Source organism: Eulemur rufifrons, chromosome 9, assembly GCF_041146395.1.
Source record: "Eulemur rufifrons isolate Redbay chromosome 9, OSU_ERuf_1, whole genome shotgun sequence".
NCBI lineage: Eukaryota > Metazoa > Chordata > Mammalia > Primates > Lemuridae > Eulemur > Eulemur rufifrons.
In genome coordinates this window covers 41,013,836-41,038,757 of record NC_090991.1, presented here as the reverse complement: position 1 = coordinate 41,038,757, position 24,922 = coordinate 41,013,836, and the positions used below count along the sequence as shown (strand labels likewise).

General features: G+C 57.7%; 1 protein-coding gene across 1 annotated transcript; it reads left to right on the top strand.

Annotated features, from left to right (window-relative positions):
• Positions 1–390: 390 nt before the first annotated feature.
• ARHGAP27 (Rho GTPase activating protein 27) lies at positions 391–24,286 on the top strand. The gene is given in 16 exon segments (XM_069481560.1): positions 391–1,050; positions 16,243–16,641; positions 16,869–17,051; positions 17,272–17,352; positions 17,425–17,502; positions 17,663–17,730; positions 18,023–18,113; positions 18,591–18,695; positions 21,515–21,613; positions 22,534–22,645; positions 22,743–22,865; positions 22,947–23,045; positions 23,211–23,288; positions 23,363–23,497; positions 23,675–23,780; positions 23,884–24,286. Coding segments are annotated over 16 exon segments (2,595 nt in total). The 3' UTR covers positions 24,062–24,286.
• The last annotated feature ends 636 nt before the right edge of the window (positions 24,287–24,922 follow it).

Genomic DNA, 24,922 nt, shown 5'->3' with positions numbered 1-24,922 from the left:
CGGTCAACTTTTAGGCAAATGTGGTGTCCACCTTATCGCCGGCAATCACCCTTCGTCTTAGAGCCAAGGTTCCCTAGCAGTAAAGTTGGACGTGTATTACCCACAATCTGGCCACCACGGAACTGAAGCAAGGCTCAAATCTTACAATCAACTCCCCCAATGAAGGGATTGTCCTAATGCCATCACTGAGTGTAAGAATGGGAGCCTTAGAGGCGATTTTATGCAAGTCCGCATTTTGGAGATTGGAAAGCAGGCGGTCAGGCGCGCGGCGAGTGCGGGATGGGATGCAACCCAGGCCTTCGGTGCCCTGGCGCGGGGCTCTTCCCGGCTCCTCGGCCCTGACATTCCTGGCCCCCTCCTTGTTGCCTGCAGGAAAACGCCGTGGCCGCGATGGCGGCGGACGTCGAGGGGGACGTGTATGTGCTGGTGGAGCACCCCTTCGAGTACACCGGCAAGGACGGACGCCGCGTGGCCATCCAGCCCAACGAGCGCTACCGGCTGCTGCGCCGCAGCACCGAGCACTGGTGGCACGTGCGGCGCGAGCCTGGCGGCCGCCCCTTCTACCTACCAGCACAATATGTGCGCGAGCTGCCGGCACTCGGCAGTGCCACCACCGCCCCGCCGCCGCCCGCGCCGCTCCCGGGCCCCGCAGCTCCCGAGCCTCTCGCCTACGACTACCGGTTCGTGAGCGCGTCGGCGTCCGCGGGCCCTGACGGCGCCCCCGCCGAGCCCCGGGGCCGTGCCAGCTCCCTGTGCGGCCCCGCGCGACGCAGTGGCGCGACCCCGCGCAGCAACCTGGCGCCTGGCCTGCCCGCCTGCCTGTATGTGCGGCCCTCGGCGCCCGTGCGGCCAGCGCAGTCCCTGGACGACCTGGCACGCGCCACCGCCGTGCCTCCTGCCGGCCTCCTCGGGAGCGCCGGCCGCTTCAAGGCCTGCAGCGTGGCGGGCTCCTGGGTGTGCCCGCGGCCCCTGGCGCGCAGCGACTCGGAAAATGTCTACGAGGCCATCCTGGACGTGCGTGGGCCGCAGCGGGAGGAGAGCCCCGAGCAGGTACGCAGCCGGGCGCGGGGAGGCGGGCGGGTGGCCGCGCCTGCACGGAGCGGGGGTGCGAGGGGACCTGGTCTGCTTAGCGTCCCGCTGGACGCCCGCCACGGTGTCCGCCGACTTCGGACGAGCTCACTTTCCCCGAACCCAAAACGCGAGTGGTACAGGCTCACAATCCCTTCTCTGCAATTCCCAAGTGCCAAAGCTCCCTGGAAGCCCAAAGGTTTTTTGTAATTCCCCCCGTGACAAAATTTCACATGAACCGATATGAGGATGTTGGTGGTCTTTATTTGTCCCACTTAGTGTGAATATTCATGTTTTGCTGCAGAAATGCAAATAAGCTTGATCGCAGGGTGCAGCCCAAGCCCTGCCGGGAGGTTATGTAACCTCTGGCAGGTGTGTGCTGTCCTATTCTCTAAAGTCCCAGCCGATCTGTATTCCGAAACGCACCTGGACGCGGATACGGGCTTGTGGACCTGCACTGGCTCCACCTGCCTCGCCTTTCTCCCCGGAGCTTGGGGGTGCAGACGAGATGGGTGTGAAAGTCCGGCGTCTGTTTCCCTTTTGGGCTGTTTCCAACATTTCAGTTCCTTTTTTTTTTTTTTTTAAACAAAAACCTCTTGATGAGTTAGTTTCAGAAAGAAGTCCAGTTATGGTAAGGGGGGGAGTTTTTTCCTCTTCCGAGTTCAGTGGTGTTAATTTGGGAAATCGAAAATAGAGCACGTTTTAAAAACACTCTTACATCCTCAGAATCCTCGCGGCGGCCCTGACATCTCGAACTTTAGCAACTTTTGGGGGAGGGGTGGCCTGAGGGCAAAACAAGATGCGCAGAAACCGTCTGGCCCCTGCGCCAGGCGCGTGATTACCTACGGGCGGTTCACTTCCTCTCTCGGGGTCTCGGTTTGTTCTTCAGCCCAAAGGGAGGGGCAGAGGCTCGGATTTGACTCTGCTGGGTGCCCTGCCAGCTGCTGATGAGCCACCTGCCTCCCCCAGGCCTAGTGTCCTCGGGTGTAAGCACTGTACCTAACGATCGGGGTTGTGGCGAGCCTTAAATGGCGCGGGGCGTGGAAGCGCTGGGCAGTAGCGGGCGGTCCCCTCAGACCGCCTGGGGTCCCCCTCGGTGCGCTTCGGTTCGGGTCTGCGCGGCCTTCGCGGGGGTTTCTTCGGGGGCAGCCCTCCCCCTGGTGGCCAGGGTGGAGAACAGCACCCGGAGGAGGGGGACGCAGGCGGGTCCCTGTGCCCCGTGGCTCTGCCAGCAGGCAGGCAGCTTCTCTGGGGTAGGTGGCTGGATGCCAGCGCTCCTTTGCCCAGCGCCCCTTCGTTTCTGGGCAGGCTCCCGGTGGCGCACTCCCAGGCACACTCTCTGTCCTGGTGACGCTGGGAGTGTGCCTGCCCCTCTGACCTGTGCCCTGGAGGTGGGGGAATGGCCCTACCCTCGGACAGTGTGCACAGAGAGTGTGTGCTGAGGAGGGGCGAGGAGGCAGCCCTTGACCATGAACCAGGGCTCTGTAAGTCTGCCCGAGGGCCAGCTCGCAAGAGTCCAGACCAAGGAGGAAGGAGATCCCGCAGGTCCTGGCGTCTTGGGTTGCTGAAGGCAGAGGCGCGAAGGCGACCAGCCAGAGCACGTATAGGGCCGAGGGTGGAGCCTTCCCCAAGTTTAAATGGATGGACAAGAGCCAGGAGACCGGGAGGGAGGCTGAGGATGGGGAGGAGGGGGCTGCTGAGAGGGGATCCTGGGAGAAAAGATGAGGGAGAGCCCAGAACAGAGAGGCAAGGATGTGAGAAGGGAGGTCGCTGGGGAGGGTGAGGGGTGCCCGTCTGCAGGGCATCAGCTCAGGGCTCCGGGCAGGCTACTCGGCAGGGCCAGGGCACCCCCAGAAGAGAGGAGTCTCTGTCATGTATGGCATTTTACAGCCTTGTCATTCACCATTCACTCAGATAGCACATATTGAGCACCTGGTGTGTGCTCACCCTGCTGGACACTGGGGACCTAAAGCGTCATAAGACACAGTCCCAAAGGAGCTAACAGTCCTATGGGCTCTCACTCAAAGGCTTGCACCCAGGGTTAAGCTCCCAGTATCTCGGAAGGCAGGCATAGGTACCCCAATTTGCCCTGAGTACAGAGGTTCAGAGAGGTTTAGTGACTAGCCAAAGATCACACAGCCAGGAAGTGGCTGTGTCCAGGTCAGTTCTGGGCCATTTCGGCCAGGTGGCCTTCAGGGTTAGCCACCCTGTTACCCTCAGCAAGAACAGTACAAGCCAAAGGCAAACGAGTGCTCACTTTTCTGCACACACCTACGCGCCCAGCCCTGTCGACATGAATTCCAAACCCGGACCTTGCTATCTGCAGCGGAGGGTGCAGTGGCAGAATCTGACATCCCAGGAGAGGGCAGAAGCAAAGGCTTCTGAGGAGGGAGAGATGGAGGCGGGGAGGTGAGCTGCGTGGACCCCTCTCCCCCAAGGTGACCCCTCAGGGAGCCGGGGAAGCCTGGCAAAAGCCTCTGCGGCCCCTCCCCCGAGGCCGCAGTCCGGATTTCTGGGTGCGGTCACCGTCCCGCCCCAGAGGCGGGAGAGCCCAGTGGCTGTGGCCGGGCCGCCCCTGCTGCCGGACATTGGCCGCCGGGAGGCGGAGTTACAGCCCAGCTGCTGCCACTTCTCACGTAAACGGCCCAGGAGGCGCCGGACCTGAGCGGGCGTCCTGCGCGGGAAGGAGCCCGGGGCCTCGTCCTCCCTCCTCCGGGAACCGTGAGTGACCCCTCGCCTGGGGAAGGGGCTGCCGCGGTTTCCCGCTCTCTCCCCGCCCCCCAGACTGCCCCCCAGGCCCTTCCCTATCCCGGTCCAAAAACCCACCCGGCGACCCCTCCTCTCCGGATCCCAGACCGGCTCCCACTTCCTGGCGCAAACTCCAAGGGAAGCCCGAGGTGGCTGTGACTGAGATACAGCAACTGGCCTCGGGACGGATCCACCTGTCCTCCCTCGGGGCCAGCCAGGGGCCTTTGGAAAGTGGGGTTGGTAACGGCAGGGGAGCTGCAGCCAAGCTGAGGGGACTCCAGGGAGCCCCTTGTCCCCCTCCTCCAGCAGCTCCCCGCCCCCCAGCTAGGGCAGCCCTGGGGCTGCTGGCTGGTTTCCTCACAGCTGGCCTGACTTTCCCTCCCCGTGACTCACCTGCTGGGCCCGGGAGCCCCGCTGCCCAGCCTGTGACCTGGCTTGTGAGAGAGCAGGTTCTTGGGTCCCCCCACTCCACATAGCTCTGGCCACCCAGAGCTCTCCCCACCTACCCTTCCGTCCCCTGCAGGCCCTGGGGCGTGGGAAGAACATGACACGGGTGGCGACGATATGGGGCGGTTATGACATGACCTGGCGCGTCTGCGGGGTGCAGGCTCTTGCTGCGAGAGGAAGCTCTAGGGACGCCTCCTGGAGGAGGAAGGTGTTGCCAGAGGCAAAATCTAAAGGTTTCTGCAATTTCCTCCCATGAAGCCCTCTGGACCCGGTGCTTTTTCAGTGGCAGATTTTTTCTCAATGATAATTAGGTCTATTCAAGTTTCTACTAGTTCTCTAGTTAATTTTGGTTATTTTATATTTTACTAGGAAAGCATTTGTTTTCTCTAGATTTGTATACATTACATTTTTAAAATTTATTATTGATTGTGGCCAAGTAAATCATTTTTTCTAAGTCTTTCATAGACATTGAAAAAATGTACGCTTTGTATTTAAGGGATAGAAGGTCCCATATGTATCAAATCAAGTTTATTAAGTTTCTTGATTATAATTGAAACTTTCACTTCCTTTGTATCCTTTTTGTTTTTGGTCTCTTACTCTAATTCTGATAACGTTTTATTAAACCTCTCTCTCAAATTTTCCCTATAAAGTTCTTCTGTTGCTTTTATTAGTTTTTGCTTTTCATATTTAACAATGGGACAATTGGGAGCGTGCAGATTTTGCGTGTTCTATCTTTACAAATTGTGCCTTCCTGTCATTACATGTCGTCTCTCTTTATCCTGTTTTAGTGCTTAATCTTAAATTTGACCCTTCTATTTTTAATATGGCCACTCTTTATTTTACATTATATTACATTAAAAATAAACCAGGCCGGGCGCGGTGGCTCACGCCTGTAATCCTAGCACTCTGGGAGGCCGAGGCGGGTGGATTGCTCAAGGTCAGGAGTTCGAGACCAGCCTGAGCGAGACCCCGTCTCTACTAAAAATAGAAAGACATTATATGGACACCTAAAAATCTATATAGAAAAAATTAGCCGGGCATAGTGGCGCATGCCTGTAGTCCCAGCTACTCGGGAGGCTGAGGCAGTAGGATCGCTTGAGCCCAGGAGTTTGAGGTTGCTGTGAGCTAAGCTGACGCCACGGCACTCACTCTAGCCTGGGCAACAAAGTGAGACTCTGTCTCAACCAAAAAAAAAAAAAATAAACCCTTTTATTTTCAACCATTATCATTTTTTAAACTGTATTTCTTGTATACATCATATCACTGCATTTTAAAACCCGAGCTTACTCTTTTACTAGGAGAATTCGATCTGTTGGAGTTTCATTTACTAACTGGCAGGCTGTACTCGGTTTTACTATGCTGGCTTATTTTACACGCGTTGGTTTGCTTTGTGGCTTTTTCCCTTCAATCTAGTTCCTGTTGGTTTCCTTTGTCTTCCACGGTTACATTTTCCATTTCATTAATGGCTCTGCCCCCTCCCCTGGGGCTCCTGTCAAACACACAGTCAAACACACACTCTGTAGCCTGTGTCGGGAAGGGGATCCTCTCATCTGGACCCCACCGAACCTGTCAGTCTGTAGATTCGAGTCTTTTTTCAGCTCAGGAAAAAATCTATTTCTTGACTATTTTCTCTTTTACTTTTTCTTTCATTTGCTCGTGAGCTCTCCTGCCTGGGTTCCTCCCACTCACTTCCTCTCTATGTGCTTTTGCTCTGAGGCTCGATCTTCCAGGCCACAGACTTGAATCTCAGCAGTGATTGTCTCCTTCAATTGGTACAATGATGTATTTTAAGTTCGAAAAAACAGGGGTTCTTTTTTTTTCACTTTTTGCTTGACTCAAGTCTCCTTAAGAGTTCTTGTGTTTTGTACAAGTTACAATTTCATTTTCCAGCCCCTCTATCTTGCTAATAGCCTTGAATTGATTTTAACTAGATAGCATATTTACAGGTTTTTAAAAAATCAAAGCAATATTAAAAAGTATGTAGTAGAAATCGCACACACCTCTGCTTCCTTGCTCTGTTCTCCATCAACTCAAAAGTCAACACTTTCATTCATTGTCTCTTCCCCGGAGTTTCTGCATACAAACAAGTATGGATGTATGTCTGATTACTTGACTTTCTGTGCTCTTACACAAAGTAGTATGCCGGACACGGACATGCTATCCTGCAGCTTGTTTACTTCTTGCCTTTCTTATCTAGCAGTGTGTCCTGGAGATTGTGCCCGGAGAGGCTCCCTCTCCTTCCCTGCAGCCGCTGGCTTCCACTGCAAGAGTGTATCATAACTCATTTAACCAGCCTCCCGCTGATGGACACTGGGCTGTTTCCCAGCTTTTGCTATTACAAATGCCACGATGAATGATCTTTTGTACATGTACAGATAAATGTAGGAAAAATCCCAGAAGTAGAATTTCTGGGTCAAAGGGTAAATAATAGGTGTGTGATGGGTATTGCCAAATTGCCAGCCATGAGGTGTCTACCGATTTGCTCTCTCACCAACACAAACGAGAGGGTTTCCCCGCAGCCTTGCTAACAACTTTTGTTTGCTGCCAGTCTGAACATAAAATATCTTAAGGTGGTTTGAATTTGCATTCCAGTGACAGTGAGTTTCTTTTTGTGTATTTTAGGGCTGTTTCTCTTTTTCTATGAATAGTCTATTTATGTCCTTTGCCCTTTTGTGTATTAGGTTATTGGATTTTTTAATTGATTTCTAGGCTTCTATATTACGGAAAATAGCCTTTTGTCTATTACATGAGTTATAATTTCTGCCCCCGTAATGTGTCTTTTGACTTTCCTAATAGTATTATTTTGTGACACAAGTTTTCTTAAAATATATTTATATAGACAAATGTATCAATCATTTATTTTATGGCTTTTAATTTTGAGCCTTTGTTACAAAGTCTGTTATACATATACAGTATATAGAATTGTGTTTGTTTTCTTCTTTGAGTATTTTTATGGCTTCATTTTTTTAACATTTAAATCTTTAATCCTTTGAGGGTTTTTCTGGGTGGACAGAGTGAAATGTGGACCCACCTTTATTTATTTTGTTCTAGATGGTCAACCAGTTGTCCCATGACCTTTTACTGACAAGTTCGTCTTTCTCTCATGATTTGTGACGGTGTCTTTCGCATGTTCCGGTTCGCAGCTGTACTGGGGTCTGACAGCAGCAGCCGGTTGTGCTGTTCTGTTTGTCCTGCCTCTCTCCAGCTGCTGAGCTGTTGGAGGGGTGGAGCTTATATGTCCTTGCTCCCTAGGGCTGGGGTCAAGCTGTTGGAGACCCCACTTGGTGGAGGGCCCTAGAGTGGAGAAAGGATGGTGGTCTCTGCCAATGGGCCTGTAGGCCTGGGACACCTCTGGTATAAGGACCCCTGCAGGAATTCTCCCTGCTCCCTGCCTCCTCGGGACTCCTGGTCTGAAGGGTAGAGTGCCTCGCCCACCTCTTTGCTCCTCCTCAGCTCCTGGGGGCTGGGGATCTGGTGTAAGGGCCACCCTGCTCCCCTCCGCGCCCCTCCCCCAAGGTCTCAAGGGAGGCCTGCCCACCCCAGGGTTCCCTGGCTTCCAGCCTCCACCTGAGGCACAGCCTCTCATCTGTGTTAGCCAGGTCCTGCCCACCCACCTGCCCAGCCCCCGTGAACAGCAGAAGGTTGCAGGTGGGAGCAGTACAAGGTTGCAGGTGGGAGCAGCAGAAGGTTGCAGGTGGGAACAGTACAAGGTTGCCGGTGGGAGCAGCAGAAGGTTGCGGGTGGGAGCAGCAGAAGGTTGTGGGTGGGAGCAGTACAAGGTTGCCGGTGGGAGCAGCCCAGAAGCAGGATGTGCTTAACCTGCCATATTCCCAGAATCCCCAGCCCTGGAACGCTTCTTAAAGGGACAGAAATCACGTTGTCTGCGACAGCTCAGGGTAGGGGAGAGCTAGAAGGGCAAGTCTGTTTCCAGATGAGAAATAATGAAAAACTTGTACCATTGTATGGTACTAACAGTGAGGATGGCGAATAGTAAAAAAAGTTTGAGGAATTTTTTTTCATTTTTATTATGAAAATTTTCAAATTTTTTTTTTACAGATAAGTAAAAAGAATTCACTTTTTAATTTTTTTTGTTTTTTTGAGAAAGGGTCTTGCTCTGTTGCCTGGGCTAGAGTGCTGTGGCGTCAGCCTAGCTCACCGCAACCTCGAACTCCTGGGCTCAAGCAATCCTGCCTCAGCCTCCCCAGTACCTGGGACTACAGGCATGTGCCACCATGCCCGGCTAATTTTTTCTATATATTTTTAGCTGTCCAGATCATTTCTTTCTATTTTTAGTAGAGATGGGGTCTTGCTCTTGCTCAGGCTGGTTTCGAACTCCTGACCTCGAGCGATCCTCCCACCTCGGCCTCCCAGAGTGCTAGGATTACAGGCGTGAGCCACCACGCCCGGCCTTAACACTCATTCTTGAATGTGGTCTAAGACATAGGCTATAGTCAGGTCGCCCCCATTGTCCTAACACATCTCCCTCTCTCTGTCTCTCTGTCTCTCTGTCTCTCACTCTGCTGGTCTGTTTGCACCAGGATCCAGTCCAAGGTCATGCCTTGCTTCTGGTTGTCTCTTTAATCTCTTTTGAACACCCCCACCCTTTCCTTTGCCTTGACACTGACTCGACTCGTTCAAGAGCCCAGACCAGTTGCCCCGTGGGGTGTCCGGCTGTCGTGTGTGCTGGCTTCCTCGTGGCAGTGTTTCCCTGTCCTCCTAACCCGTGTTACCTGTGAACCCGTAGGGTCTGACAGGCTCAGGCAGGGGGATCACCTGGGCTCAGCGACAGATGACGCTAAGGAGGAAGGAGTCAAGCATGATTCTACCGGAGTAACAGGGGTGACGCTGACACGGGGGAGGGAGCCAATTTGATTTTGGACATCTTTTGAGGCCTACAGAGGACACCCAGGCAGCAGTTGGATGTGTGAGCCTAGAGAGGGGTTGCGAGTTGGTGACCTACAGCTGGTCGCGCTCTCGCAGGCGGCAGAGCGAGAAGCCACGTGAGACACCGGCACTGAGGCCGTGGCAGAGGTGGCGCAGCCCCAGCCCAGTCGGGCTGGGGGAGGACCGGATCTGTCATCAGGGGAGTGTGGAAGGCCTTCCGAGCCGGGGGCTGGTGTCTAAGGGAGGGACAGAGAAGTCAGCTCTGACAAGGAGGAAGGGAGAAAGGAATTAGCCGGTAAAAGGCGATGTGAGCGGGGTCCAGAGAGCATACTTTTTCTTTTTGAGATGGAGAGACCTTGAGTTTGTTGAAATTCCAAAGGGACAAAGGTAGTCAGGAGGGGAAGGGTTGGAGATTTGAGGTCACTTCTGAGCAAGTGGGGTCCTCTAGGCCCAGGCTGGGGAGGTTGGCTTGGACAGGAGGCCCCGTGCCCTCCACTGGGGGCGGGAGAAGGAATGGTGCGTGCAGACACGGATACCTTTGAGGGCGCAGGCAAAAGGTGGCCACCCCCTGGTCACACCTTCCCACCTCCCGGGGCTGGGAGGTTCTCTGATGAACTGTTTCTGATCCTCCTGGCCCCAGCGGGCCCTGCTGGGTCTCTGCCAGCCTTACTGAGAGCTCAGGTGACGTGAGTTCCTGAAGGGGCCCCACCCCAGATCCCACCCTGCCCTGGAGGAGCAGCCCGAGCAGGCAGCCCCATGAGGTCACCCAGAGGCTGGGGGCAGAGTCCAAGGCCTAGGTCACCCAGCCAAAAGGAAATGCGAGTCGGAAAAGCAGAAGTGCAGCCCTGCTTTTCCCCACGAACCCAGGGGCCTGCTCGACTCACAGAAACCAGCCCTGTGAGGGGGCAGGGATGACAGCCCCATTCTGCAGATAAAGAAACTGAGGCCCAGAAATTCAAGCAGTTGCTCCGAGAGAAGCTGCGGCTGTCTACACGGGAACCCAAGTCTCTGGACTCCCACTCCATTCCTTTCTCCTGCTCAACCCAAGCTTCCACCCCAGGCCCAAGAGAAGAATCTCACCTACAGCCATTATGTTTGGAATCTCAAGCTACATCCACGTGATAAGACTACTGTGAGCCCTGGGGCCTCACCTGGGCTGCAAGGTCGGATCCCCTGAGGAGCCTTAGAACAAAATACTTTGCCCAGGCCCCAGCCCAAACCAGTTCCGTCAGAGCCTCAGAGCTGAGCCAGGCATGGCTCCCCCAAATACTCTGAGGCTTGAGGACCAGGACCCTGCAAGGTCGCCTGCAGCCCCCCACCTTTGGTGGATGTGTAGCTCTGAGCCAGGCCGGGTGGTCACAGAGTGAGACCAGCCTCTGTCCTGGCTGGTGTAGGTGCCGGTCGGGGGAGGGACGCAGTTGAGCTCCTCGAGACAAAGCTCACGGTTCCTTCCCGCTCTCCCTCCACCCAGCCGGGGTGGCACCTAGCAGGCTCACTGAGTCCACAGGAGAGGCCATGTCCCCTCGCCGCCCCCTGAGCCCGTCCCTGGGCTGAGTTGCTGATCTGAGGATTTCCTAGTGCACCTGCCCCGGCCCCAGCACCTCCTAGGAGGGAAGGGGGGTGAGGTCAGAGGGGGGGAGGCGGGGGTTGTGCAGCTGGTTGTTCTGGCATGTCCTCTGCCCCTCCCCTCTCAGAGGCGAGAGGGTGTGGTTGAGGCAGGAGGACCCCGCTGGGAGCCCTGTGGTCATCACCTCCTCTCCCTGGGGGAGGGGAAGCCCAGACCCAGGGCTGAGAGCCAACCTCTGTAGCTAAGAGTGGCCGGAGCCCTGTGGGTTTGCTCAGTCCCTGCAGTGTGGGCCGGAACCGGAACCGCTGGCAGACCCCAGTCGTGTGGGCCTGACCCTTACAGGGGAAGAGAAGCAGGTGAGATGCTGGCTGCCAGTTCTGTGGTCCCAGCGCCCCAGGGACTCTTCTGATCCCTGCCACAGGGGGAGCCTGCCCCCTGTTCCACCTGCAGGGCAGTGCTGAGGGCGCTTCCCTCACCTGTCCCCTCTCCTCCCCCTCCCAGCCCCTCAGAGTTTCTGGCTACGCTGGAATTTGCAGAGGCTGCCCCTGTCCCTGGGGCCTGGCTGCGTCTCTCCTGGTGACCCATGTTGGTGGGGGCAGTGTGTCCAAGACCCTGGCCTCAGGATAGGGACAGAGATGGGTCCCATGTGTGACAAGTATGAGGCCTCCAGACTTCTGTGATTCCCTCCTGCCCCCCACCTTGGTAGGGAGGAGGGGATTAGTCTGTACCTGAGGTCTGGGCTTCTGAGCCAGGCATAGGGGATGGGGTGGGAAGTGATGGGAGAGTTTTCAAGGACAGAGTAGGGTGTGGGGCCCAGACTTGCTCTCAGTGTGACCTCACCAGGTGTCCCCGTCCCCAAATCCACACCACACCTGGCTCTACTCGGGTGTCCTTTCTCTGAGCCCACAGTGGGTGCAGGAGAGGAGGGCCCTGGGGGACGTGGGCCAGGGAGAAAGGAGAATGGCGGTGGGGACAAAAGGATCACTGGGGCTCAAGGCAGGAGGGTGGGGGTCAGAGCCTGAACTGGGAGCGATCTGGCCTTGATGGGGGGAGTGGGTTGGCAGGGTGCTGCCTGGCCCTTGGGGCTGGGGAGGAAGCACCTCTGGTGGGAGAGGATAAGACGGTCCCCAAGGGCTTGGAGGAGGGCCCGCAGCTCACTGGGGCTTGTGTCCACTGTGCTTGGCCGGAGCTGAATGCCCACCTGCATGAGAGGGTGAAGGGAGGAGAGGCCAGGAGGAAGATCTGACCTTGGTAAGGAGGGGCAGCTGGTGCCTGTCCCCCTCCTCTGGGTCCTTACAGCGTGGGGGGCACAGACATGTACAGGGACGTGGACGTGCAGGGGGAGTGGGTGCACGTGGGCACACAGGTATGGGAGGGCACATCGCCTTGGTGACCAAGTCTGGAGGAGACAGACCAGGCAGCCAGGCGGGCAGGTAGTGGTGTGGTCAGAATCCCTCGCGTCCTCTGCGTGGCTGGCAGGATCCAGACGCTGGTTCCCTCTGCTACCACATCTGCCCAGACCCTTCCTCTTTGGGAACCCCTCCCCTCCCCCCACAAGCTTCCTCTTTCCCATCACACCCTCCCTGGGCCTTGGAGGAGTTGACAGCCACTCATTGTCCTGTTTCCGCCCCAGGAGCTACTCCAGGCCAGCCCGGGTCCCAGCACTGGCCGGTGCCCCTTTGCGTGTCCCCTCCGCCTGCCCCCTCCGCGCAGCACCCCCTCCCCAGCAGGCTCCCCGTGGCTGTGTCTGGGCTTGGGGTCCAGAGCTCATCAGTCACCAGAGCACCAAGGGGGACAGCCAATGGTGTGTGTTTCTGGAAGCATAAAACACCCCAACCTGAGGCCCCTGCACCCCACCCGCCGCGACCTCAGGCAGCACTCACTTCCGCAGCCCTGACAGGAAATGGGCTGGAGTCTCAGCCTCCCGCCATCTCGAGGCAACTTCTTGTTTCCCTGTCGCTCTCGGTGCCAGCTCTGGGGCTGTGTCCTTGTGCTCCACCCTCAAAACCTTCCCAGGGCTCCGTCCCAGAAGGTCAGAGGGGCCAGGATGGTGGACATTATCGCCAAACTGACCAGGAGGCAGAGTCGGGCCCTGCGGGCACAGGTAGGGGACAGTGGCATTAGGGGTGGCAGAGGGACCCCTGCTAGGAGCTGGGTGATCTGGGGTTCAGAGCAGGGAGTCTCCTGGAGGTTGGGGCTTGTCCCGCCTTTTCTCTTTCCTTCTCAGAGGCCTGGACCTCCTGAGAGGTGGTCAGCTTGGGCAGGAGAGGCGGGGCTGCCACCTGCTCGTGGACAGAGAGGGAAGTGGAGACAAGGGGCGCGCCACTGGGAGGAAGTGCTGGGGGTCCGGGCAGCCTGGTATGGCGAGAACTGGGGCCCCTCTTGGCCTGTCTTCTGGCCTGAGGTGGGCAGGCCTCTTCTTGTCTCCAGGATACGACCCATGAGCCTAAAAGCAAGGTCCTTGATTAAGGGCCGCAGGTGGGTCCTGTCTGGATCTCCGTGAGCTGGGCAGGGGTGGCAGGTCCTGCTGTAACCACCTGAAGTCCAGAGGGCATGGAGGACCCGGCCCCACCTGGCCCCCAGGAGCAGGCCAGAGCCCAGCTGAGGTTTTGCCAGGAGAGGAACTTAGCGCTGCAGGGGCTCTGTGGAGAGTTCTAGAGGCGAAGGGGCCTCAAGGAAGCTGCAGCATCCCCAGCAGGGAGTGGACTCTGTCGCTCACCTCCAGCGAGGGCCCCTCGCTACCTCAGCAGCAGCCTGTGTCCGGGGCAGCCCCAGTCCTCCAAATGCTTCCTTCAGAGGGTGCCACCCTGCCCCCACAGCGTGATGCTGCATCTGCTCTTCCTTGTGACAGCCCCGTCATGCTGGGGACCTAAACATCTACCTCCCAGATTTCCTCTGTGCCTGCTGGGGGTGTCCCTGTGTGCCAGGTCCCATCAGCCCAGCAGCCTGGACTCCCCATGGACTCAGAGCCACGGCCCGCAGCCTGCTGGGTGGAAATCTCTGCTCCGAAGAGCCTGGCTCCTTCGTGGGCTCCTCCACCCCACATGGGCCCTTGCGACCCTGCCCCAGGGACAGGCAAAGCCACTGCCTCAGTGGGCCCAGCTGGGATGGGTAGGAGGTGTGTCTGGTTCATCCCCCTTCCTCCATCCACTGCTTCCGTCCTGTCCTCCCGAGGAGTCTCCTGGTTTCTGTGGTTCAAACCTTCGCTCTCAGGAAGTTCTTGCCCAAAGCTCACCCTGGTCTCTCCTGTCGTGTCAGGTGTGTTCATGTGTGTGTTGCTGCTATTTGGCATGAGATTGGCTAGTGTGCTCAAGCAGTAAGTGGTTTTGGCGGATCTGCTGTGTGCTCTGGGGCACTGGGCCAGCTGCTGGGGGACAGATGGAACCAGCCACAGCATCCTGGGTCCCGCTTTCAAGAAAATCCTGCCTCGTGGGGCAGAGAAGGTGGGCAGACGATGGACAACTAACTGACCCTACCAGAGCGCCGAGCAGAGTGCCAGCAGGTTAGACCCTTCTCTGGGGAGGCTTATGAGCCCAGCGCCTCGGAGCAGCAGGATTTGGGTAGCAGGGCCTGAGAGAAGGGAATTCTAGGCCGAGGGAACAGCTGCAGCAAGGGCACAGAGGTAGGGAGCGCCTTTTGTGTTGGGGGCTGGTGAGGCCTGGTATGGCTGGACGGCAGGATGCCGCGTGAGGACTGCTGGGGGGAGACGAAGGAGACGTGGGGTGGGGGGTCCCATCTCAGCCACGGAGGAACCAGGAGGGGTACGGGGGAGGAGTGAGGAACTGATGGACTGGCGTCCCCAGCTCTTCCTGCCCCCTGTGTACCTGGGACCAGCATGATGTATAAAACTGTCACGCCCCCTTGCTTTGACTGTTTTTGCTTTCTTGCTTGGCAGTGATCATCATTGACATGCTGTGCGTTCCCTTATCACCCCCTTGCCACCACCATTTACACACATGTGCCCTCGAGTGTCTGGCCTGCCTGGGCAGGGATTGTGTCCATTTGTTCACTGCTGCATTCCCAGTGCCTAGAACAGTGTCTGGCACAGAGCAGGCACATCTTTGCTGGACAAATGAATGTTTGGTTTGTTTTGTTTTGTTTTAGCATCAGTTTGGTGAAAAACAAATGAATGTTTTTTTAGGCTCCTGCCTAAGACCCAGGAAGAGGCTACCGTGGGCAGGGCATGCTTCCGCTCTTCAGGAGTTTAGAGCTTAGTGAACATGTCACAGTCGACAAGGCACTTTCATGATGTTTAGAAGTTTTGTGGTGCAAAATGTTGAGGTTGCAGAAAAGTTTAAAGAATAAAACAAAACAAAAACAAATATAACTGCTATCATCAAAATGCCTGGAGCGGGACCTCTCTTAGCACTTTGGAAGGTTTCGAAAAACACAAAATGGAAATTATGCTAACTCTACCATTTTGAAATCTGCTTTTTCCCTGGGGCATTATGTATTCTTAGAAAACAGTATTAATCCCTGAATGCTGTTCTGCCCAGGGCTTGAAAGTAGTTATCTATCCCTCTGCTGGGCTGAGGGTGGTGGCACGTGGGAGGAATCTCAGGAAAGGTCTTGAACTGGCAGCTGGGCTGAGTCCTGAAGAAGGAAAAGGAGTCAGCCAGGTAAGAAAGGGGCGGAGTTGGGGCAGGGCAGGCTGTGAAATGAGCCAGGCCTGCAGGAGACACAGCAGAGGGTGGGGACTTCCCACAACTGGATTAGAGTTCAGGGCAAGGAGCAAGGAGTGGCAGGAAATAAGGCAGAAGCACGGGCAGGCAACCGTGGCCTCCTATGCCTGGTAAAGGACTCGGACTTTGCCCTGCAGCCAGCAGGGAGCCCCGAGGTGCGCCGGGAGAGCTTCTGTCCTGTGAGCACGGTAGACACACCAGGCTCACCTTCTGTGGGACTAAAACCCCCCAGGCGCCCTCACTTTCTTTTGGGGGGGGGAGGGACATACCTTCCTTTGCCTGTCCATTTCCGGCCCATCTGGCTGTCATCTCTTTCTCCCTCTCTTGTCTGGAATTGGTTCTGACACCTGCAAATTCCGCATTGGAAAATTCTAGCCCCAAATCCAGAGGCCATGTTCATTCCAATGCCAGAGCTTTCTAGGCTGGGAGGGAAGGAGGGGCGGGAGCTTTTCCTGGGGGCTGTAGAATGCACAGGGCTCTGAATGGGGACCACCAAAAGGGGTGGGTCCCAGGCCACTTCTTTGTTCCTGGCCAACATATTACTTGCCTCTGTGAGTACACAGCTGTGAGATCTGGGTAATCAATATTTTATTATTGGTAATAAATATAATTAATGCAATTACCCCATCCATCTGCAGCACTGAATACTTTGAAAAGCACTTTCAAGAACATTTCCTCATTCTATCTTCACTACAATTTCTGGAATGGGCAGAGCAGACATTTTATACCTGGGGAAACTGAGGCAGGGAGGCATTGTGACTTTCGGAAGGTCGCCCAGGTGGTCGAGTCGGGACTGTGTGACCCCAGTGGTCCCCTGAAAGTCACGTCTCCTTCCTCCTTCAGCAGGTGGAGGAACCCCCGGAGCCCGTGTACGCGAACGTAGAGAGGCAGCCTCGGGTCACTTCGCCTGGCGCTGCCGCGGTCCCCCACCCCAGCCCGGTGTGGGAGACGCACACGGACGCCAGCACGGGGCGCCCCTACTACTACAACCCGGACACGGGAGTGACGACCTGGGAGTCACCCTTTGAGACTGCCGAGGGCTCCGCTAGCCCAGCCACCTCCCCGACCTCGGTGGGCAGCCGCGAGAGCCTGGAGACGGAGTGGGGCCAGTACTGGGATGAGGAGAGCCGCAGGGTGTTCTTCTACAACGCCCTGACCGGCGAGACCGCCTGGGAGGACGAGCCGGAGGACGACGAGCTGGAGATGCAGCCGAGCCTGAGCCCCGGCAGCCCCAGGGACCAGAGGGTGAGGGGCGGGGCCCCCTCTGGGAGTCCCTGGCCACGCCCCCTGCCCCACCTGGCCCCAACCTGAGGGTTGCGGGGCGGGGCTGTCTCTGCGATCCCTCCGGCCCCGCCTCCTGCCCCACCCAGCCCCAGGGACCCAAAGACAAGGGGCTGGGCTTGGTCCAAAAGGGCGGGGCCAGGGCATCACCAGCACCGGGAGCCTCTGACTCCACCTTCTGGTCCCTGCAGCCCCCCACCCCCGAGACGGACTACCCCGAGTTGCTGACCAGCTACCCGGAGGAAGACTATTCCCCCGTGGGCTCCCTCGGTGAGCCCGGCCCCACCTCTCCCTTGACCACACCCCCAGGCTGGTCTTGTCACATCAGCCAGGACAAGCAGACGCTTTACACCAACCACTTCACCCAAGAGCAGGTAGGGGCAGGGGGCAGATGGACACAGAGAGCCGCGGGGTCGCTCCCCTTAGTACTGTAAACTGCAGCTCCCACGCAGACCCTAAGCCAGCCCAAGATTCGGGGTCACCTGCATCTGCCTCTCCGAGCTTCCTGGTGCTGTCTTGCACCCTGGTTGGAGGGAGCATTTTCTCCCCTCTCATGACCTGGGTGGGGGGCCCTGACCATCCCTCTCCCCACAGTGGGTGAGGTTGGAGGACCAGCACGGGAAGCCATACTTCTACAACCCAGACGACTCCTCCGTCCGGTGGGAGCTGCCCCAGGTAACCAGCCGGGGAAGGGAGAGTGTTGGGGAGAGGCGGGGGGACTATATATGACAGTGGCTCTCTCCCCAGGTCCCTGTCCCTCGAAGCATCTGAAAAGCCAGTCATGACAGTGACACTCCAGCCCAGGCCAGCCCCCCTGAGGAGAAGGTAATGGAGGTGTCATGAAGGCCCTGGCAAGACCACCACAGAAGAAATGGGGAGTTTCTGGAGATCCCAGCCCGTGGGGAGTTGCAGCTGAGGGGGAGACTGGCCTCTGCCCCCCAGGGCTCACCCGGGACTACCCCCCCTTTCCGCTTCTCTCTCTTAGATCAGGACCCTGGACAAGGCAGGGGTGCTGCATCGCACCAGGACGGTGGACAAGGGAAAGTGGCTCCGGTGAGAGCCCCTCTGCACCTAGACCAGGGCAGGGTGGGCCTTAAAGATGAAGTTCACTTCCCACGTGCCAGGCTCTTATTAATCTTCATAGTGACTTCATGAGAGGTCCTGTGAGGAAACTGAGGCACCGAGAGATTAAAGTGACTTGCCCAAGGTCACCTGGCTACCAGGTGTTAGATTTGGGGGTCCACCCCTCACAGTCGGGTGCCCTGGTCCTGGGGCTAGGAGGGGGGCCTCAGCCTAGGACCAAATCTAAGTCCTGCCCACCCGCCGCTTCCCCACCCCCATCTAGGAAGAAGCACTGGAGCGCCTCCTGGACCGTGCTGGAGGGTGGTGTCCTGACATTCTTCAAGGACTCAAAGACCTCAACTACAGTTGGCCTGGTGAGGCCCAGGCCCCCAGGGCAGGGACCCCCCCCGCCAGCTGCTCTGTCTGGCTTAGAAAAGACCAGGTCTGAGATAGCGGTCCACGAGTGTCAAAGGAGCTGGGCCTTGGCAGGGAGGCGGTGATGACAGCAGGTTCTCCACAGGACAAGCAGTTTCAGCCACTTGGGGAGGGGTAGCAGTCCTTGAGGGTGGACAGCTCGAGGCTGGAGGGCAGGGAGGCTAGGGGCTGGATGCACCTGCTCACAGGGGTGGGGCTCTGCTCCTTCCGTCCGTCTCCTGGGTGGGCAGGCAGCAAGGGACAAGCCAGCCAGCAGGACCTCTGGGTTCCAGGAACCCTTGGGTCCCTTTCACCCAGAGCTGTTGCCTGGCCCTGCCGGCGACCCCATCCTGTCCCTACAGCCAGGGTGCAGCAGCAGGCCCATCTGAGCTGAGGGCTCCCTGTGACCCTGCCCACCCTTCCTCCCTGTCCCACAGAGGCAGCCTTCCAAGTTCTCCACCCCTGAGTACACGGTGGAGCTGAAGGGGGCCTCTCTCTCCTGGGCCCCCAAAGACAAATCCAGCAAGAAAAATGTACTGGAGGTGAGTGGTGGGGTGGGGAGGAGGAGGGAAGGGGCGTCCTGATGTCAGGGACCCTCACTGTAGGCGAGCCCCAAGGAGGAGCACCTGGGAAGAGTTGGGGCTGGAATTCTCGGGGCTCAAGGCCAGGGATTCTGCAGTTCCCTCCCCAGGAGTTGAGTTACTCGTCCTTGCCCTGGAGGGTGGTGACAAGTAGAGGGAGATGAGACCCTGTCCTGCCTAGAATGGTGGCCGCATCCCAACCCGAGGCAGGAAGCTCCCTGGCCCTGGCACTTACCCTGACGGGCTGGGCAACCTGCTCTTTCTCCCCCGGTCCCCATCCCTGCCCCTGGGCCAGAGCCCAGCTTCCCACTGGACTGGGTCCCCCGTGAATGAGCCAGGGCAGTGGACGAGCTGTCAGGCTCCCCCAGCAGGCAAGGGTCCTCCCAGCGCCACACCCTTCACTGTTCACGTGCTGTCTCGTTTTCATTTTTCTTTTCTATTTTTTGGAGCTAAAGTCTCGGTCTCTCACCCAGGCTAGAGTGCAGTGGCGTCTTCATAGCTCACAGCAACGTCAAACTCCTGGGCTCAAGCAATCCTGCTGCCTCAGCGTCCCGAGTACCTGGGACTATAGGTGCACACCACAACGCCTGGCCAATTTTTTTTATTGTTAGTAGAAATGGGATCTCCCTCTTGCTTAGGTGGGTTTCAAACTCCTGAGCTCAAGCAATCCTCCTGCCTCAGCCTCTCAAAGTGCTGGAGTTACAGACGTGGGCCACTGCACCCAGCCTAACCCTTAGCTCTTAAAAAATGTCTAGTGTGTAGCTCCACAAACATGGGATCTAGAGGCATGAGGCCAGTGCCTGCAAAAGAGCCCCCGGGCGGTTTAGTTAGGGGTCTCAGGGCTGTTTGGGTACCATATTATGATGATGGCCAAAAGCATAACCTTGTATCTCAGCTCAGAAAAAGCCATTCTGCAAGGAGCCTGAGTGTGTAGCTTTCCGATGACTCACCAAGCTTCATTCGGTTCTCGAACCAGGATAGCTACAGAGCAGAGTTGGAAAACTGGTTTCATCTCATGAGCTACTCTGATCTGGAGCTACCTTGAGAATTCTGGAGCCTTCTCCAGGCTTGGCAGGGTAGAGTTCTGTGATCAAGTAGCAATGTCTGCTATAGTGTCACATGGAGGAAGGACATCACATTTGCTAGCCATGTCCCTTCTCTGACCTCGAGGGACAGCCTTCAGACAGTTCTCTTATGGAGATCATCCGTGGGCTTTTGATGAAAGCTTCAGAGCAGGACTTTCTGAGCTGTGTTCGCTGCCAAGGAGTGGAAGGCAGATGGTGCTCTTGGCAGCTGCTCCGGCCAAGGGAAGGCTGACAGTCCTGAGTGGAAGTCAAGGAACCCCCTGCCTCCTGGCTGGCTGGCGGCCACCCTCTCTCCACACAGGGTGGCCTGTAGGCAACTCCAGGATGTTCCTCAAGAGACAGCCCCAAATTCTATACCACCGAGGACAGATGGGTTAGTTGGGCCCAGGAAATGTCCACAGCAGGTCTTCCTAGTCACCCCAAAGCCACAGAAAACGTATCAGTCCCCCGAGAGCCGCTAGTACCCTCAGCCTGCCTGTGCATGCGGCAGGATCGACGTGTTGTGCAGTACGTTCTGTGTAGCTATGTAGCTTGGCCGCCTTTTTTTAAATAACCAGAACGAATCTGCAGAACAGCTTTGTCTTCTGTCTGAAACTTTCCAATACGAGCTGAGTATGTCTTGAGAGAGCTGCCACCGATAATGGAGGTTGTTGTAGAAGTGTCATTAGGCCACTCTCTGGGGTCATCCCCGGCAGGGCCCCGCCTGCTTAGATTACAGTGGGGTCTGCTGGCCGCCGCTCAAGGTTCTCTAGTCTTTGCAAGGGAGGTGGAGGGGTGGAACGTGCCTTTTTCTTTTTCCTTTTTCAAGCAGTTTAAATATTAATAGTACTCATGGATAAGTTTAAAAGGAGGGCAGCGGAAAGACAATCCTCTCTGATCCTAGAAGTTGTTCCTTGTTTGAGACAGTTTCTGCTGCCTCTCTCACTGGACCTGAGGGCAGGGCTGGTGGGAGCTGCCGCGGCCCAACATTCGCATTAACCCTGAACTCGGGCCTCAGAGCCAGAGGCTGCGGAGGGTCCATCCAATCAGAAAGGGCTTGGAGCATCAGGCCTGTTGTGGCCAGTCTCCCTCTGGCATTGGGTTGAATTTCTGCTTCTCCATGAAGTGGCTGAAAGGGAATGCGCTGCCCAGGCTGGAGGCTGAGAGAGGGTGGGGACTCCTGGCTGCTAAAGGAGGGGCAGCACTCTAGGTCCTCAGGGAGCCTATGGGAGGAGCTTGGGGGACACTCACTTTCTCTGGGATCAGCCATGATCTGCTTTCGAATCTTCTCTCCCCACATTTCCTTCCGTTAGCTCCAGTGGCCGGGGCTGTCCCTCAGGAAGCTGCCCTCCCTTAGTTTCTTGCAGGCCAGTGCTCTGGGTCAGGCCTGCCACGTCCTGTGGCTCATGGGGAGGTGGGATGGGGCAGGGGACGTTTCCCCGACAGCTGAACCATGGAGATCTGCCTTCCAGTGCCACTAGCTCTGTGCTCATGAGGAAGCTGCTAAAACTTGCTGAGCCTCTGTTTGGTCATCTGTAACACGGAGAAGCTGTCACCCACTGCTTTAAGGGAGGTGGAAGCCCTTGGCTTCATTAGGCACTGAGCTCCTGGGGGGAGGGGACAGGTCACCTCCATCTCTGCACCCACCCCCCTCGGGGTCAACCCCCAGGGCAGACCCAGGAACCAGAGATGACCCAGTGATTTGTGTCCCTCTAGCTACGGAGCCGCGATGGCTCGGAGTACCTGATCCAGCACGACTCAGAGGCCATCATCAGCACCTGGCACAAGGCCATCGCCCAGGGCATCCAGGAACTGGTAGGCAGGGCCTGGGGTCTCCAGGCCCCGTAGGGAGGGGTGGCCAGCGGTTATGCACGGCAGCTGTGCTCACTGTGGGACACAGGGACCTCCGTGGCACCAGTGGGCAAGTGCCACTCCCTGCAAATGCAGTGTCCCCTGCATGGCGGGGATGGCAGGACAGGCTGCTAAAGAAACTGCCTTCTGTCATCTGTGAATCCGGCCTGGGGGTGGCCCTGCAGGCGTACTCTCCACGTGCGTGCGGTGGGGGCTCATCCTAGAGGAATGTCCCATTTTGAGGGAGGCGGGAGGAAAAGTAAATATTCTGGGAACCAACTTTAGGCTGGAATGGCAGGCTGAAACTAGAAGGTGAAGTTTAAAAGTATTGATTTCATGCATCTCCCATTTCCTAGGTTCAAAATATCAATTGCATAAGTAGAGATAGTTGTCAGAGGGGACCTGCCCTATTTACCTGGAAATGACCTGGAGCTTTTGACCCTTAATTCCCCACGAGCCAACACCGGGTGCAGCTTTTGGCTGTATTAATAGAGGTAGGAACCCAGGGCCAGAGAGGCGATGTTGGTCAGTTGTTGGCAGTGCTCCAGCCCCAGCTGGAATTAGAAGCTCAGAACTGGGAGCCACACACTGGGTGCGGCTACAGGAGCTGAGGAAAATACAGGAAGAGGGGCCAGGCACTGGGAGGTGGGTCGGGGAGGATAGTGTGACTGATTCCAGCACCTGTAGGGCTCCAGGGAGCTAAGGGAGGCCAACGTGCTGAGGTTCCATAGTAGAGGTGAGGGGAGTTAACCTGGGTAAGGGAAGAGAGATCGCTTTGCCCGAGGACCGTACCTGCTGGGAAGGCATTTCAGGTCCCTTGCCCCATCCCGGAAGGACCCCCAGCTGGCCCAGGGCCCTGCCCCTCTGAAGCTCTGCGATTGCAGGCCGCAGACTTGCCCCCGGAGGAGGAAAGTGAGAGCGGCAGTGTGGACTTCGGGTCCAGTGAGCGCCTGGGGAGCTGGCAGGAGAAAGAGGGTGACACGCGGCTGAGTACAGGTGTGTGCAGGGCGGGTGACACCCCGCTGGGGCCTGCCCAGCCCACAACCCAGATGCCACCAACTAACTCACAAGGTCCTGCTTTGCCCTGCGGCAGGCGCGTCCGCCCTGGTCCCCGGGGGTCTGGAGAGCGACCGGAAGAAGGTCCGGCACAAGCTCCGCAAGTTTCTGCAGAGGCGGCCCACGCTGCAGTCGCTGCGAGAGAAGGGCTACATCAAAGGTACCGGGCTCGCAGAGGGCGCGCGGGTGGCGCAGGGCGGGACGGCGGCCGCTGGGTGGCGCTAACGAGCCGCTCCCCCAGACCAGGTGTTCGGTTGCGCCCTGGCAGAGCTGTGCGAGCGCGAGCGGAGCCCGGTGCCGCGCTTCGTGCAGCAGTGCATCCGCACCGTCGAGGCGCGCGGTACGTGCGGCGGGCTGGGCCGGGCCTCGCTCCAGGACTGCAGGATGGAGAGCCCTGGGTGGGCGCAGGGTTGAGCGGGGAAAGAACGGGAGGCCCCGAGGAGGAGTCAGCAGGGGCTTCAGCCCCACCCCACCCAACCCAGGTCCGCGCCTCCCTCTGCCCCAGGGCTGGACATCGACGGGCTGTACCGCATCAGTGGAAACCTGGCCACTATCCAGAAGCTGCGCTATAAGGTGGACCACGGTGAGGCCGGTCCCCATCCCTGCCCCAGGGCCTGAAGGCGCTGAGGGCCCCTGACCTCTCTTCCTCTGCCTCAGATGAGCGCCTCGACCTGGATGACGGACGCTGGGAGGACGTGCACGTTATCACCGGCGCGCTGAAGCTCTTCTTTCGGGAGCTGCCCGAGCCCCTCTTCCCCTTCTCACACTTCCGCCAGTTCATCGCGGCCATCAGTGAGCACCTGCGGGAGGGGGGGTGGAGGGGGCAGGGGTGGAACTGTCCTGCCTCGGCCCACCCCCCTGGCCTGGCTCTGTGCCACCACGCTGGCTGACCCCGCTCCCCTTGCAGAGCCCACCCTCCTCCTCCTCCCTCCCTGTGCGACTCCCTCTCTCTGACCTTCCCTTGCGCAGAGTTGCAGGACCAGGCCCAGCGCAGCCGCTGTGTGCGTGACCTGGTGCGCTCGCTGCCCGCCCCCAACCACGACACGCTGCGGCTGCTCTTCCAGCACCTGTGCCGGTGAGCAGGGTGGGCGGGTGGGAATGGGGTGGCGGGTCCTGGCAGGACCCTCCCCCCTGCTTCCCCCCAGCTCTGGGTCCTGATTCCACCCACCCCACCGCAGGGTGATCGAGCACGGCGAGCAGAACCGCATGTCGGTGCAGAGCGTGGCCATCGTGTTCGGGCCCACGCTGCTGCGGCCGGAGACAGAAGAGACCAGCATGCCCATGACCATGGTGTTCCAGAACCAGGTGGTGGAGCTCATCCTGCAGCAGTGCTCGGATATCTTCCCACCGCACTGACTGCGGACCTGGGACTGGGGGCGGCTGGAGGCCACCTAGCTGGACTTCACAAGACCCTCCGCCTCCCACCCGTCTGCAGGCGGTGGTGACATCCGCACCCCTCGGTTCCGAGGCTATGGTGACCCCTGGTGGGCAGTTCGCAAAATGTGATTTTTCTGGGGCATGTCCTGTTTGGGGTTAGCTGGGTTCTGCTTTCTATCGTGGCGCCGCCTGCTGTGCGGTGCGACAGTGTGTGGGGGTGAGTTTGCATTGGGAGGAGGAATTTGGTGAGGGGCTTCCTGGCTGCTTCAGGCCTTCACCTGAATGAGACCTTCACCAAGACCCCGTGTGCCCCAGCCCTGTGCGGACCATGAAGCAGCTGAGACACCTTCCCTGCTGCCCAAACAGGACTAACCTGGCCTCCAGCGTGGGCAGCTGGACCTGCCTTCCTCAGGCCTCAGGGGTGACACTGCCGCGGGCCCCTCTGGCAGGCTGGCTGCTGACCAGTTTCAGCTGCTTTCCTGTTCCCGCTCCATGCTCCTGTCCTCCTTGACCCACTCGTGTTCTGTGCAAGGGTTCTTCATGTTGGCTAAATATGCACCATTTCCACACACCATCCCATTTTACAGATGAGGAGACTGAGGCTTGGAGAGGCAAAGTGACTTATTCAGGGTCCAGTGGATGACGACTTCCCAGAAAAGGCTCCCTTCACACTAGAGCACAGCCCCGGGGGGCGGGGGTGGGAATCAGTCCTTTCAGCTGCCCAACCCCCAACCCCAGCATGGGCCTGTGAGCAGAGCAAGGGGGCTGAGGTGGGTGTTTTCTGTCCGGGCCTGAAGGCAAAGAAGGAAGCTGCCCCAGCCGTTCTCCCCTGGGGGACGG